The following is a 15,271-nucleotide window of genomic DNA, read 5'->3' as shown; positions in this document are numbered from 1 at the left end:
GCACTTTTAAATATTCCTCCCCTCCTAAGAGATGGTTAACTGGCATGCTGCTTTTAACCCTTTTATAGCAGCTTCTCCTTATCCCTTTCAGATATATAAACAGTTTATTTGTGACAGAATTATTGTGGATTCTTTTAATAATGATTTTAATCTTTTAATTTTAACTTAATCCTTTTAAGTTATTAAAGTTGTCAAGTTTATATTATCACAATATTAAGGTATTCTTTCTTCTGATTCCAAAGGCTTTGTTTTTGAAGGAAACACCAAGACCAGAAATGTTTGATAGGTAGCCATCAGCACACATTCCTAATATCTCTTCTAAAGCCAGGCTTTCTAGCAACTAAGATCAATAAACTCCATTTCTTATTTCCTTAAAAACCTTTATTTTGCTGCTTATCCAAAGAAATTAGACTTTTTATAATTAGAAGATGATCATAGCCTACATTTCATAGTTGACCTATTGTCTATGAAACCACATGTGATTCTTCCTTCCATTAAAATCTCTAGTTCAATCTAGAAAGTGCCAAAACAGTTCAAGATCATTCAAGGTAAATCTTTTAAATAATCTGCACAGATATGCTATGGCACAGCTATAGAGCAGGTGCGACTTGAACCAGGACCTCAGGATCAGAGATAGAGACACTACTACAGCACCATAAGAGCCCTCTCTTTCAGGGTAATTTCCTGGATCCGACTAACTTTAGCTGCTTCATCAATTAGTTTCCTTCTATCATGAGATCAGCATTGGGGATGTTCCCTGATTATTGATTGTACAATGTTTAGTGATATTCACAACTTCTCAGACACTGAGGAAATCTGTGCCTATATGTGGCAAGGACTGGAAATATCCAGGCATGGGATAATAAGGAACATTTGGAACACAAAAGCGCCAGCAAATGACTATGTCTGGCAGGAGAAAATTTAACTATCACCTCCTGATGTTAATGTCATTATCGTCAATGGATCCTTCACTATCATCATCCTGGAGATTATTGTTGTCCAAAGTTGGAACTGGACTAGTTATGAAACACTGTGGCTACAACAGCAGATCAGAGGCAAGGAATTTTGCAGCAAGTAACTCACCTCCTTCTCCAGTGCCAGTCCATGATCAATCAAGCACATCAGGAGTGGAGTGGAATACTCTCATTCGTCTGGATGGATGCAGCTCCAAAACTGAAGAATTAGGTCAAATTAGTTCATTTCACTGGCAGCAACCTTCAACATTGACTCCCTTCATCACTGATGCACAGTGTGTACCATCTACAAAATGTACTGCAGTAACTCAACAAGGATCTTTTGACAGAACATTCAAACCTATATTCTCTGCAACCTAGAAGGGCAAGGGCAGCAAAAAAAAACAAAATAAAAATGCATATACATACCTCAAACTGCAAGCTCCCCTCTAAGTCACATACCATCCTCATTTGGAACTATATTGCAATGTTGCTATGTCAAATTCTGAGAATTCTCTTCCATTAAAGCATTGTACTTACCCAATACCCATACCCAATCAATTTCAAAGCTCAAGAAGGCAACTCACTACCGACTTCTGAAAGGCAATCATGTTATGGACCAGACAAAACCCCCTTAAAACATGTTATGGAGATAGCTTAGATTTTTTTGTTTTTAAGGCAAGTGCCAGTCTTGTGTTCCAGATGCAATTTGATTAGATAAACTTCCAGGCTTGAAGCAAAACACACTTTATTCATACATTATAGGTAAAATACAAACAAAAGAAAAAAGGATTGGAAAAAAACTTAGCTCTATTGGAAAACTTAACAGAATGATAGATTATTTAGACTACTAAATAGCAACTGCTCCAGGATAGTAACATCCCATAAACATACTCTTAGCAAAGACAGTTCAATAAAACAGATCGTCTCACATTCAACTCTAGCAGCAGGAAGAGAATCCCAGATTTTAGCTGTAACAAATAGAGAAACAAGAGCTTCCACATTCTGCTTCAAGATTCCAGCAACTGCCGGAAGCTCAAACTAAAAGTCCTGGCTTTATGGCAGCTTGACCCCACCCATGCAGGCTGCTTCTATTGTTCCAAGTTTTAAAAAAGCTTGTTTTTAAAAAGTTTTTCATAAGCTATTTACATTATTGGCTATGGGCAGACAGCTCAACACCTCTGTCTTCACATTCCTGCATAAAAAGCTGGACAAAATACACCTCCTAAAGCCATAGTATCATCACAGTTAGGATGGGAAACAATTACTGCATTAGCTAGCTTTACACAAATCCCACGAATTAACTTTAAACAAAAGCAAAGGGAGGGACAGGGAGTACTGATGGAGAGAATTGAGAATGGAGAGAAAGAAATGAGAAAGATTTAGAGAGAGGATCACAAGGAGTAAGGGGAGAAGGGAGATAGAGGAACGCAGATAGAGGAACGCAGATAGAAGGTTGGAGAGGTAGATAATGCAGAGAGAAAGAAGTGGTAAGGGGAAAGGCTTAGAGACATACATACACTAGGAGAGAGAGAGAGAGATAAAGACCAAGAAGAGAGGGAGACAGAAATGACAAACAGACAAAGTAAATTAGACAGTTTGAAAGAACTGTAGAGTTCTGGAGTAGAGAATGGGTTATTTGGACGCAGGGATATTTATTTCTAAACCAGGAAGCCCATATTCAAGTCCCACTGCTCCAGATTGTGTAGTAACATCTCCTAACAGGTTGATCAGAAAATCACTAAAACGATGGAGAGGTGGGTATCTTGACGGGATGCAGCGTGCAGGTGCAATTTTGACAAGCTTGTGACTATGTAATGTTGGGGTGGAGTGTAAGGGTGAACTGGAGGAATGATGTATGAATGTGAAGTGCTGAGATGTGGCATAATGGTGGAATGCTCCTACAAAGTCATGGGACGGATGTAACGTATCAATGACGGGAGATATTCCCAGAATACCCTGCACCGCAGAAACCCTTCTATCTGGGTGGAGGCTTTCCACGACAGTACGAAGGCGGCGGCAGCAGCGGTGGTGGTGAAGGTGAGATTGGGTCGGTGTTTGACGTTTTAGCTGAAAAACAAGGGTCTGATAGTTTCGGGCAGGCGGCGGTTCCGAGTTCGGCTTTGCATTTACTGAGGAGGCCGAGACTTTGTTTTGGCGGCCCGTTTAGAAATGGAGAAGCCGATTTTGTACAAGTAGAGCCCGAGGTTTCAGCTAGGCCTTCAGGAAACCGACTTGATCCGGAACTAGTTACCCCAGTGTGCGGGTATCTGAGGGTGATTTACCCTAGAGTTGGGGTATTTGAAATGAGATTTTCCCCAGGGTGGGGAATATGAAAAGGAGTTTCCCCATAGTGAAGTATCTGAGGGACATTTACCTCTGGTGTATTTGAAGGATATTTGGCCCATAGTGGGGGTATTTGAGGAGCATTTAACTTAGTAGGGTATTGACTGGTCATTTTACCCCGTAGTTGGATATCTGAGTTGGATGTGTGGATTAGGTGTGTTGGGGGGAAAGGTCTGGGTGGGATGCTCTGAGGGTCAGTGTGGACTTGTTGGGCTGAAGGGTGTATTTCCACACTGTAGGGATTCAATGATCTGAGAGAGATTTACCTCAGAGTGGAGTTTCTAAGGGCTACTTACTGTAGAATATGGAATCCGAGGCACACGGGGATGTTTGCTGATGACTGCAAAATGTTCAACACCATTTGCAACTCTTCCGGTACTGATGCAAACCGTTTCCAAACACAGCAAGACCTGGAAAATGTCTAGTTTTAGGCTGACAAGCAGCAAGTAAAATTTGTGCCACACAAGTGCAAGGAAATTGCCGTATCCAACAACAGACAGTGTTCCTCTTGCCCCTTCACATTCAGTAGCTTCACTGCCACCATCCTGGGGCTCGCTACTGACTGAAGTTGAACTGGACTTACCATATAAGTAGAGTACCTACAGGAGCAGGTCAGAGGCTAAGAATCCTTTTTTTAAAAAAATTAATTTATGCGGTGTGGGCATTGTTAGGTCAATCAGCATTTATTCCTCATCTCTAGTTGCCCTTGAGAAGGTGGTTCTTGTAAGTCCATGTGCAGCCCTGCAATCCCAAAGCCTGTCCACAAGGCAGGAGTGTGATGGAATACTCACTGTCTGGATGAGTGTAGCTCCACCAACACTTGAAACTTGACATATTCAGGACAAAGCAGCTTGCTTGATTCGTACTGCGTCCACAATCATCCACTACCTTAATTACTGACACTCAGTAGAAGCAATATGTATGAGCTACAATATGTACTGCAGAAATTCACCAAAGATCCTGATAGAACCTTCCAAACTATCTTGAAGGACAAAGGTAGCAGATCCATAGGAACATCATAGTTCCTCAAAGCCATCATAGCACTGACTTAGAACAGTATCGTTGTTCCATCAATATTACTAGATCAAAATTCTAATACTGTGTTCCTAATGATTGCAATGGTTCAAGAATGCATAGAATCATAGACACCCACAGCACAGAAATAGGCCCTTGAGTCTGCACTGATCAAAAACAATCATCTAATTATTCTAATCCCATTTTACAGTGCGTGGCCAATAGCCTTGTATGCCTTGCCTTTGCAATTGTACATTTCAATACTTCTAAAAAAAATTATGATGGTTTCTGCCTCAACCACCCTTGTAGACCATGAGATCCAGATTTCCACCATCATCTGGGTGAAAAATGTTTTCCTCCAATCCCCTCTATATCATCTGCCCACTATCTTAAATGTATGCCCTCTGCTCATTGATCTCTTCACAAAGGGACAATTTTCTTTCCTTCTAGCATGTATATGCCCCTCATAATTTTATACACATCAATCATGACACTCTTCAGTCTTTTCTGCTGCAAGGAAAACAACCGCAATCTGTCCGATCTCTCTTCATAACTAAAACTTTCCTGCCCATAAAATTATGTGGTGCGTAGATTGAGTTGCCAGGAAGAATCTTTTTTTCTTTATAGAGATATCAATGACAAGGGGACATACATTGAAGGTAAGAGGCAGAGGTTTAGAGGAGATATGAGGAAAATCTTTTTCATCTCGAGTGAGGGGGAATATGGAACTTTCTGCTTGTAAGGGTGGCTGAGGCAGAAACTCATGACATTTAAGAAATATTTAGATGTCCACTTGTGATGCTAAGGTGTATAAGGCTATAGGTAAAGTGCTGGAATTAGTTAGGTGTTTGCTTTGACAGTGCAGATATTGTGGGCTGAAAGGCATGTAATAGGGTTAACCCTTACCCTATCGCAGTTGTAGATCTCTCGAACTCTATGATTAAACGCATACATACTTGGGGCTGTGTCTCAGTCAGGATGTGCTCTGTCCCACCTGCTTGTGTGAAGTATACTGCCCCTCACCACAATCTTCAGGGCAATAGGGATGGCCAGTAAATGCTGGTTCAGTGAGGCAAATGAGGCTCTAATTAAAGAGTAAGGAAGTCTTAGTGCAATTGTAAAGATTTTTGGTAAAAGGTTTGGTCTCCTATGAAAAGATATACTTTCCTAATAGGAGTGCAACTAAGCTTTACCAGACTGATTCCTGGGATGGCAGTTTTGTCATATGATGAGTTTAGGCCAAGTCACTGAATATTTAATAAGGTAGACTAGATAGACTTCTTGAAGTTAAAGGTGTTGAGGGATATGGGGAGAGAGCCAGGAGTATGGTGTTGAGCTAGAGGATCAGCCATGATCATGTTCAATGATTGAGTGGACTCAATGAACTGAATTCCTGCTTCTGGTTTTTATGACCCTGCGAAGTGCCTAGGTCCCTTTGTCAACATCATATGTAAATATGACATTGCACTGGTTTTGATGGTATTCTTCTAGAATTGGGCTCATGCTGTCTATGACTGCAGTTCATTTTAAATGTAATTTGTAGCACAATGTTAATCAGTTCTTTTCAGTAATTGTTCTGGGTGAATATTAATCTATTATCACTATTAATGATCTGTTTTTGTTCTCTTAGCACCTTCTCACTTGCTGTTATGTTATCGAACAGGTCATTCTTTTTGAACATCGTGGTTAAATGGAGATGAATGTGCAGTCATGCGAGGTTTCCCCACTGGGAGAATGTGGATCACCTTCACAGGGTCAGGGTCCCTCAGATTCCCAGAAGCAAAACCGGTACCGGTGTTCAGTGTGTGGAAAGGGTTTTACTTACCCATCGCATTTGGAGGTGCATTTCCGAGTTCATACTGGGGAGAGACCATTTGAATGTCCTGTGTGTCAGAAGGGATTTTTCAAAGTTACTTACCTGACACGACACCAGCGCATTCATACAGGAGATAAGCCATTTCAGTGCAGTTTGTGTGAGAAACGATTTTATCGGTCCTTCGAAGTAACAAGGCATCAGCAGACGCATGGTGGAGAGAAACCGTTTGAATGTCATGTGTGTAAAAGGCGATTTTATACATCTGGTAACATGATGCAGCATTTGCGAGTTCACACTGGAGAGAAACCGTTTGAGTGTACTCTGTGTAAAATGCGATTCTCCAGATCTAGCAACTTGATTGAACATCTGCGCACTCACACCACTGAGAAGCCCTTTGAATGTGCCCTGTGCAAAAAATTGTTTCGAAACTCTGGTGGACTGGCAAAACATCAGTACTTGCATAGTGGCTTGAAACCATTTCAGTGCCAGGTGTGTGGAAAGGGCTTTGTGCAGCAGACTCATATGATGAAGCATCAGAGTTCTCATAATCAGGAAAAGATGTGAAACCTATGGCATACAGAAAGGAAATGCATAGTTAACACAAACTGTACATTAATGTTCAGTGGCATACAAAAATAAGACTAACTGGCCTGAATGCAGTTGGAGGGACACATGCATTGAAATGCACGTGTCCATACAGATGAACACACACATGTTGGATATGGACTCATGCACTTACAGCACACATACACATGGATATCATAACAAAGACATATGCAACAACTAAAATTTTGGGGAAGGGTTGGACTTGGGAGAGTTTCACTTGACTGCATGGTAGAACTCAGAAATACTGCAGCATATAGGAAGGCCATTCCACTCTTTGCCTCTGCCAGGTCTTTGGTAATTCAATTCAATCATTGCATTGTCAGCCAGACCTTACCCCATTATTTTATGCTTCTTTGAGGAGGGACTGTGTCTGCTTAACATTTTTAATTTGCATTTTAGAATTTTAAAGCTGCACAATTCAACTTTCCCAGTCGATGTGGGGATTATATCCATGATATGTGTGTGTTTTTTAAAATTTTATTCATACATGGGATGTAAGTGCTGCTGGTTAGGCCAGCATTTTTTGCCCATCCCTTTTTTGCTCAGACGGCAATTAAATGTCAACCACTTGCTGTATGTCTGAAGTCACATTAGGTCAGACCAGGTAAGGATGGTAATTTCCTTTCCAAAAGGGCATTAATGAATAAGATGGGTCTTTCCTGACAATCAATGATGGAATCATCGTAAACATTCGGCTTCCAGATATTTAAGAAAAATTCAAATTCCATCGTCTTCTGTGGTGGGATTCAAACCTTGGCCCTAGAACATTATCTGGGTCTCTGGAATAACAGTCCAGCGATAATACCATTCACTGGAGCTGACATTTAATGTCCATCCTAGTTGCCTTGAAGGTATTGGTGGGCCCACCATTTATCAATCATAGTTCTGTTTATATAAGTCTTATTTGACCACTTCAGAGGAGAATTGAAGTTCAGTCATATTTCTGAAGTCATTTGGGCTATATTTAGAAATGACAGGATTCTTCCCTAAAGGACTGTCATGGACCAGGTGGTTTTTTTTTATAAATGACAATCCAACTGCTTCATGCTTTCAGTTATTGATACCAATTTGTTACGAAGTTACAAGCTATAGCACAGTTAGTGTTATTCTGACCTCTGAGTCAAAAGGCTGTGCAATCGAGTCCTACTCCAGACCAGCAAAGTCCTTATGGAGGACTGAAGGAATAGTGCACTTTGGAGGATAAACTATGCTTTGATATGTCTGCTTCGGTGAATGGCCTTATTGGAACAGGTGGCTTGTAGGGGAAATGTCTCTGATAAACGTTGACCAAGACACCAACTGGTCATTATTAAAAAACAGATTATCTGTTTGTGGGAGTTTTCTGTACCCAATTTGGCTGTGTGTTCCCTACAATTAGTTTTGGAGTTCTTTCAGACATTCTGAACTCATGAAAAGCAAACTCTTTCTTCACTTCCAGCCTCTAGAGTTCTCAGACTATAATTGTGAGATTTGAACTCAAAGTTCCTACGTTGCTGGTCCAGGAACATGACTAGATCACACTTACCATAATCAACTGTACAGAGATGTGATCATTAGGAAATGTGTTGTTTATTTCTATCTGTCCTAATTCCATGCAAGGCAAATTTCTTAAGTTTCCCTTTGTTAAATAAAACTTTAATCAGAAAGCCAAACTTTGGCAATTAACAGAAATTTCAGCAGTGCTGGATATTGGCTTTAGACAGATGTTGTCAACCAAAGCAGACAACAGAAAGAACAACTGAAAGTTTATTTTTAGTTATTAAAAATCAGTGCGTTCATTTTTATTTAATTGTAATTAAACTTTATAATCTGCATGTTCACCTGTATCACCAGTAACACTATACAAATTATCTAACATGAGTTGTTTTCTTTGGAATAAGTTTCTGCATTGTACTCTAAAATAAATTAGTTACATATATGAATCTGTGTTACTATTTTTAAACTTGCATTGAGAAAAAAAATTGTCATGTGAATGTCCTTCCTTTCACATAGTAATTTTTGGTGTAACTGATCTTTGTGGGGTTTGTGCTTTATATGCGAATCCTCTTGTTTTTTTCCATCCAAACCTACTTCTCCCAAAGCATATCTTTCTATTTCTTGATATGTTTAGCTAGATTTCTCACAAATGCATCTATGCAATTCTAAACAATTACTTCTTATGGTAGCAGATTTCACATTCTAACAGTGTCTGGTTAAAGGAGTTTTTTCCAACTTCCTGTTGGAATTGTTAGTGACTAAGTTGTGATTGTAACTGAATAAAAGCAAAATACTGGAGAAAAGTGGTACCAGACTCAAAACACTAGCACTGTTTCTGTGTCTATAGCTGTTGCCAGAGCTGCTGAATTTTTCCAACATTCTGTATTTGTTATTATTATTGGAAACATTTCCTCCACAACTGCTATGTTAAACTTTTTCATAATTGTGAAAGTCTGTTTCTGCTCACTTCAAATCTATTTCTGATAGAAAGAAACCTTAGTATGTCCAATCTTTTCTAATGTTGTATCAGTTCTGATATCATAATAAATATTTTTGGCACCCTTCTATATTATAGAATGATACAACCTAGATTTGACCAGTGTTGGTTCTTTGATAATCTTTAGTCCTACTCTCCTCTGCTTTCTGTTGACTGCAACATATTGTGGTTAGCTCTGCTGCCTCACAGCCCCAGGGTCCCAGGCTCAACTGCTGCTCTGGGTGACTGCCTGTTAGCATATTCTCCCCATATCTGTGTGGAGTTCCTCCCGTTGTTCTGGTTTCTTCTCAGTCCACAGATGTGCAGATTAGGTGGGTTGGCCATGATAAATTACACTTAGTGTTCAGGGATTTACAGGCTAGGTGGATTAGCCATGGGAAATGCAGGGTTACAGGGATAGGGTAGAGGGGTGTCTAGGTGGGATGCTCTTTGAAGGGTTTGTGTGGACTTGATGGACTGAATGGCCTGCTTCTGCACAAGCGATTCAATGACCTTACATAATCAATTTCTTTTTGGAAAGTTTTACTAATTCTGCTTCTCAGCAGTGCATTTGTAACTACACTTAATGGCTTTTTACCATCTCAGCTCTAGTTTTACCAGTTGCCTTAAATACGTGCCGTCCTCTTACGAAGTCTTCTGTGACAGGAAACAGTTTCTCCTTAGTCTATGGAAACCCTCCAGGTGTATCCTTTCATTAATACAAAAGCCAGACTTATGCATTGCACTTACATATATGATCAAACCATGATTATGTACATATTTAGTGTTCCTTTTACAAAGAATAGTACAGGAAAGAAACAGCACATGGCAGGTTGATGAGCAAATTAGAAATTTTTTGGATTGATGAGTCCTTGGCAGAATCGATTAGAAGTTGGCTAAAAGCTAGGAAACAGAAGGTAGAGAGAGATGAGCATTTCTCAGGCTGGATGCAAGTTGAAAGTGGTGCTTCTCAGGAATTGTTGATGGGACCCTTTTTATGATTTATATAAGCAATCTGGAGGTGGATGTTGAGGACAAAATATTCAAATTTGTAGATAATACTATGATGGGGAACACAATGAAGTGTGAGGATGATCCTGAGTGACTCAGAGGGATATTGACAAGTTGACCAAATGAGAAGACACTTGATTAATTTCAACATGGAGAAATGAGAGGTAATACATGTTGGTAGAAGAAACATTGAGATACAATATAGACTCAATGATATAACTTTGAGGTGACCATAGGAGCAGAGGGACATAGGGGTTCAAGTCTCTGAAGGTGGCTCGGCAAGTTGAAACAGTTCTTAAAGTTTTGTAGGTTTATAAAGCAAGGCATAGAGTATAAAAGCAAGCAAGTAATACTATTCAGATAATTGATCAGACATTGTGTTCAGTTCTGGGCACTTTACTTGAGGAATGATGTTAAAGTCCTGGACAGAGTGCAAAGGAGATTTATTAGCATGAAACCAAGAATGAGGAATTTAACTTACAAAGAAAAATTCGAGAAATTGGGCCTATTCTCCTTGGAGCAGCAAAGATTATGGGATGATCTTATTGAGGTGTTCAAAATTATGAACAATTTTAACAGGATAAAGAAACATATTCTGTTTCCACTGATTGATATGTCAGTAACTAGGAGTAACAATTTTAAGATTGACAGCAAAAGAGTTGGGAATCAGATGAGCAAATCTTTACTCGGAATTGTTGGGATTTGGAATGCGATGCCTGAGGGAGTGGTGGAGTGGTTTCCATAGGATATTTTAAAAGAGAGCTGTGTGCTTATATGTTTGGAAATGATGAAATTACTGTGATCTAGAGAAGAATGGGACTACCTCGGTAGTTTGGGAGCCAGTGATGGGCCAGATGGCCTCCTTCTAATGTAAAATTCTATGATTCTATGGTAGAGCGAGAACAAAGAACAATACAGCATGAGAACAGGCCCTTCAGCTCTCCAAGCCTGTGCTGACTCATTTTTGTCTTCCCATACTAAAACAATCTTCACTTTCAAGATCCTCTATTCCCTTCCTATTCATGGATTTGTGCAGGTGCTTCTTCAATGTTGCTATTGTGTCTGTTTCCATCACCACCTCTGGCAACAAGTTTCAGGCACTCATCACCCTTTGTGTGAAGAACATACTTTGTATATCTCTTAAAAATTTTCCCTCTCGCATCTTGAACCTGTGTACCCCAGTACTTGACCCCTCTACCCTGGGAAAAAGTCTCATACTTTCCATTCTATCCGTACCTTTCATAATCTTATAAACTTCTTTTAAGTTGCCCCTCAACTTCTTGCATTCAGTGAAAACAAACCCTGTCTATCAAACCTTTCTTCACAGCTAGAATCCCCCACACCAGGTAACTCTAGCAAAATTTTCTGTACCCTCTCCAAAACATGCACATCCTTCTGATAGTGTGGTGACCAGAACTGTACACAATATTCCAAGTGTGGCCTAACTAAAATTCTATTAAGCTGCAGCATAATTTACCTATCCCTCAGCATATCAATGCTCCTAAGGGTTTGCCATTCACTATAATTTCCACCTATACTTGACTTTCCAAAATGCATCACCTCACATCTGTCTGGATTAAACTCCATCTGCCATTTTACCGGCCGTACTTCCAACTGATCCATATCCTGTTGTATCCTCTGACAATCGTTCTCACTATCTGCAAGTTCACCAATCTTTGCTCCATCTGCAAACTTACTAATTAGATCAGCTAGGTTTTCCTCCAAATCATTTATGTAGGCCACAAATAGTGGAGGACCTAGCACTGATCCCTGTGGAACACCACTAGTCACAACCCTCCATTCCAAAAAGCATCCTTCCACTACTACCATCTGTTTCCTATGACTAAGCCAGTTCTGTATCCATCTTGCCAGCTTACCCACTGCACTGTGACTTCACTTTTTGTACCAGTCTACCCTGAGGGACGTTGTCAAAGGCTTTATTGAAGTCCATGTAGATAACATTAACTGCTTTTCTGTTGTCAATCATCTTCACCTTCTCAAAATACTTAATCAAATTAGTTAGGCACAACCTTTCCCGCTCAAAGCCATAGAGGGGTCAGATAGAAAGGCAGGATGGATTTGGTTTGAAAATAAAACAGAATGGAAGAGGGCAGAATAATAGATAGTGGAAAGGTGCAGAAGTCACAGGGTTGTAGTCATGGGTGACTTCAACTTTCCAGATATTGACTGGAAATATTTTAGTTTAGATTGAGCAAATTTTGTCCAGTGCGTTCAGGAAGGATTCCTGACACACTATGTAGATAGACCAACACTTTGGATTTGGTGCTTGGCAATGAACCAGGCCAAGTGTTAGACGTGTTGGTAGGAGAGCATTTTGGCAGTAGCAGTCATAACTCTATTACTTTTACAATTGTTATGGAACAGATGGGTACATACAGCAGGGTAATGTTTATAATTGGGGAAGGGTAAATACAATTCTGTTAGGCAAGAACTGGATAACAATTTGGGAACAGATGCTGTCAGGGAAGAGCACTATTGAAATGTGGCGATTGTTTAAGGAATGCGTACTGCGTCTGCTCAATAAGTTTGTCCCTAGCAGCCAGGGAAGATGCTGTCGAGTGAGGGAGCCTTGGTTCTCAACACATGTCTGGTTAAGAGGAAGAAGGATGCTTATGTAAGGTTTAGGAAACAAGGAAAGGAAAAGGCTCTAGAGAGATACAAGTTATCCAGGAAGGAGCTGAAGAAAAAGCTTAGGAGAACTGTAAGGGGGCATACAAAAACTTTGGCAGAAAGGTTGAAGGAAAACTCCAAGGCTTTTTACACATATGTGCGTAAGAGAATGACCAGTGAAAGGATAGGGCTGATCAAGGATTGCAAAGGGAATTTGTGCACAGAACTGAAAGAGATAAGAGAGTTCATTAATGAATACTTTTCTTTGGTATTCACAACTCAGAGGGACCGAGTTGTAGAGGAGGACAGTGCAAAACAGGCTGGTTTGCTGGAGGAGGTCAATGTTCGTTAGGAAGATGTGCTAGGAATTTTGAGTAAGTTGAAGATAGGTAAGTTCCCTGAGCCTGATGGGATTTTTCCAAGGATTCTATGGGAAGCGAGTGAAGAGATTGCAGGGCCTTTGGCGATGATCTTTTTGTCCTCACTGTCCATGGAAATAGTGCTGGAAGGTTGAAGAGAGGCAAACGTTGCTCCCTTGTTCAAAAAAGAGAATAGGGTCAACCCCAGAAATTACAGGCCAGTTAGTCTTACATCAGTGGTGGGCAAATTATTGGAAAGGGCTCTGAGAGATAGGATTTATGATCACTTGGAAAAGCACAGTTTGATTCATGATAGTCATCATGGATTTGTGAGGGGTAGCTCATGCCTCACAAAGCTTATTGAATTTTTTGAAGAGGTAACCAAACATGTAGATGAAGGTAGAGCAGTGGATGTGATATCCAGGGATTTAAGTAAGGCTTTTGATAAGGTTCCCCATGGTAGGCTCATGCAGAAAGTAAGGAGGCATGGGATAGGGGGAAATGTGGCAGATTGGATTCAGAATTGTCTGACCCTGAGAAGACAAAGGGTGGTAGTGGACAGAAAATATTCAACATGATGCTCAGTTACGAGTGGTGTACCACAAGGATCTGTCCTGGGTCCTCTTCTATTTGTGATTTTTGTAAATTATTTGGATGAAGGAGTGGAAGGGTGGATTAGCAAGTTCGCAGACGATACAAAGATGGATCGAGTTGTGGACAGTGCGGAGGACTGTTCTAGGTTTCAAAGGGACATTGATAGAATGCAGAGCTGGGCTGAGAAGTGGGAGATGGAGTTTAACCCTGAAAAGTGTGCAGTGATTCATTTGGAAGGACAAACTTGAAAGCAGAATACAGGGTTAACAGAAAGATTCCTGGCAGTATGAAGGAGCAACTGGATCTTGGTGTTCTTTTTTACAGTTCCCTGAAGGCCGCTTTCAGGTGGATAGAGTTGTTAAGAAGGCATATGATGTGTTAGCTTTCATTAATAGAGGGATTGAGTTCAAGGGCCGTGAAGTTATGCTCCAGCTATAAAAAAGCCTGGCTCGGCCACATCTGGAGTATCCAGTTCTGGTCGATTCATTGCAGGAAAGATGTGGAGGCAGCATTGGAAAAGGTGCAGAGGAGATTTACTGGGATATTGCCTGGAATGGAGGGAAGTCTTACGAGGAAAGGTTGAAAGATCTAGGGCTTTTCTCTTGAGAATGGAGGATGAGAGATGACTTGATAGAGGTGTACAAAATAATCAGAGGTACAGATAGAGTAAACAGCCAGAGACTTTTTCCTAGGGTGGAGGTAGCTCTTGCAAGGAGACATAGTTTTAAAGTGAGTGGAGGTAGATATAGGGGAGTCGTCAGAGATAGGTTCTTTACTCACAGAGTGGTAGGGGTGTGGAATGCTTTGCCGGAGTGGAGTCGGCCTCATTAAGGGCATTGAAGCGGCTATTAAATTGGCATATGGATGATAGTATAAAGTAGGGTTGGAGGTTAAATAGACCTTAGGATTAGGGTAAAAATTCGGCACAACATCGTGGGCCGAAGTGCCTGTACTATTCTATGTTCTAATGGTCAGAAATTGTACTTCAACCTTTGCAGATAAAGGGTAAACTAAAGAGTGTAAATTAATTAAACTATTTCAGAGAAATATAAGAAACTTGAAAATAAAACAATAGAATTGAAGAGAGATAACATGGCAGAGCTGGATGAATACAGCAGGCCAAGCAGCATCAGAGGAGCAGAAAAGCTGAAGTTTTGGGTTGGGACCCTTCTTTATTCATCCAACTCTCCTCCTTGTTATCTCAGATTCTCCAGCATCTGCAGTTCCTTCTATCTCTGAATAGAGGTGAAGAGCAGTTTTTGGTCTTTACTGCAAAAGAGCATTTCTTCTCCGTAAATGCACAAAATGTAAGCAACCAATAAATATCAAACAGTACATCAGATTGAAAGCTTCAACATGCTAGCTATTACTGAGACATGGTTGCAAGATAGTCAGGATTGCAAACTAATAAATCGAGTTATAGGAAAGATAAAGGAGAGGTGTGTCGGGTGGTGAAGTGGTTGGTGTTGCAGCTGTATTCAGAAGCTGG

At 40.4% G+C, this 15,271-nt stretch overlaps 1 protein-coding gene across 2 annotated transcripts; it reads left to right on the top strand.

The window, feature by feature from the left end:
* The first annotated feature begins 2,918 nt into the window (after positions 1 to 2,918).
* Positions 2,919 to 9,264, top strand: LOC132206381 (gastrula zinc finger protein XlCGF71.1-like). 2 transcript variants are annotated; one of them, XM_059640458.1, is made up of 2 exons: positions 2,919 to 2,993; positions 5,977 to 9,264. In XM_059640458.1, the coding sequence occupies exon 2, from the start codon at positions 6,004 to 6,006 to the stop codon at positions 6,691 to 6,693; it is 690 nt and encodes a 229-aa protein (XP_059496441.1). In that variant the 5' UTR covers positions 2,919 to 2,993; positions 5,977 to 6,003; the 3' UTR covers positions 6,694 to 9,264. The 2 variants fall into 2 exon arrangements, with proteins under 2 accessions (XP_059496441.1, XP_059496442.1); XM_059640459.1 differs by having other exon boundaries at positions 2,945 to 3,003.
* The last annotated feature ends 6,007 nt before the right edge of the window (positions 9,265 to 15,271 follow it).

The sequence above is a fragment of the Stegostoma tigrinum genome, chromosome 38, assembly GCF_030684315.1.
Source record: "Stegostoma tigrinum isolate sSteTig4 chromosome 38, sSteTig4.hap1, whole genome shotgun sequence".
Classification (NCBI taxonomy): domain Eukaryota; kingdom Metazoa; phylum Chordata; class Chondrichthyes; order Orectolobiformes; family Stegostomatidae; genus Stegostoma; species Stegostoma tigrinum.
The sequence above is the reverse complement of the archived record's forward strand: the minus strand, read 5'-3'. Positions and strand labels throughout refer to the sequence as shown.

What these genes read in the sequence shown, in the direction of transcription:
- LOC132206381 (XM_059640458.1), top strand. Translation starts at nt 6,004, where the DNA reads ATGGAGATGAATGTGCAGTCATGCGAGGTTTCCCCACTGGGAGAATGT.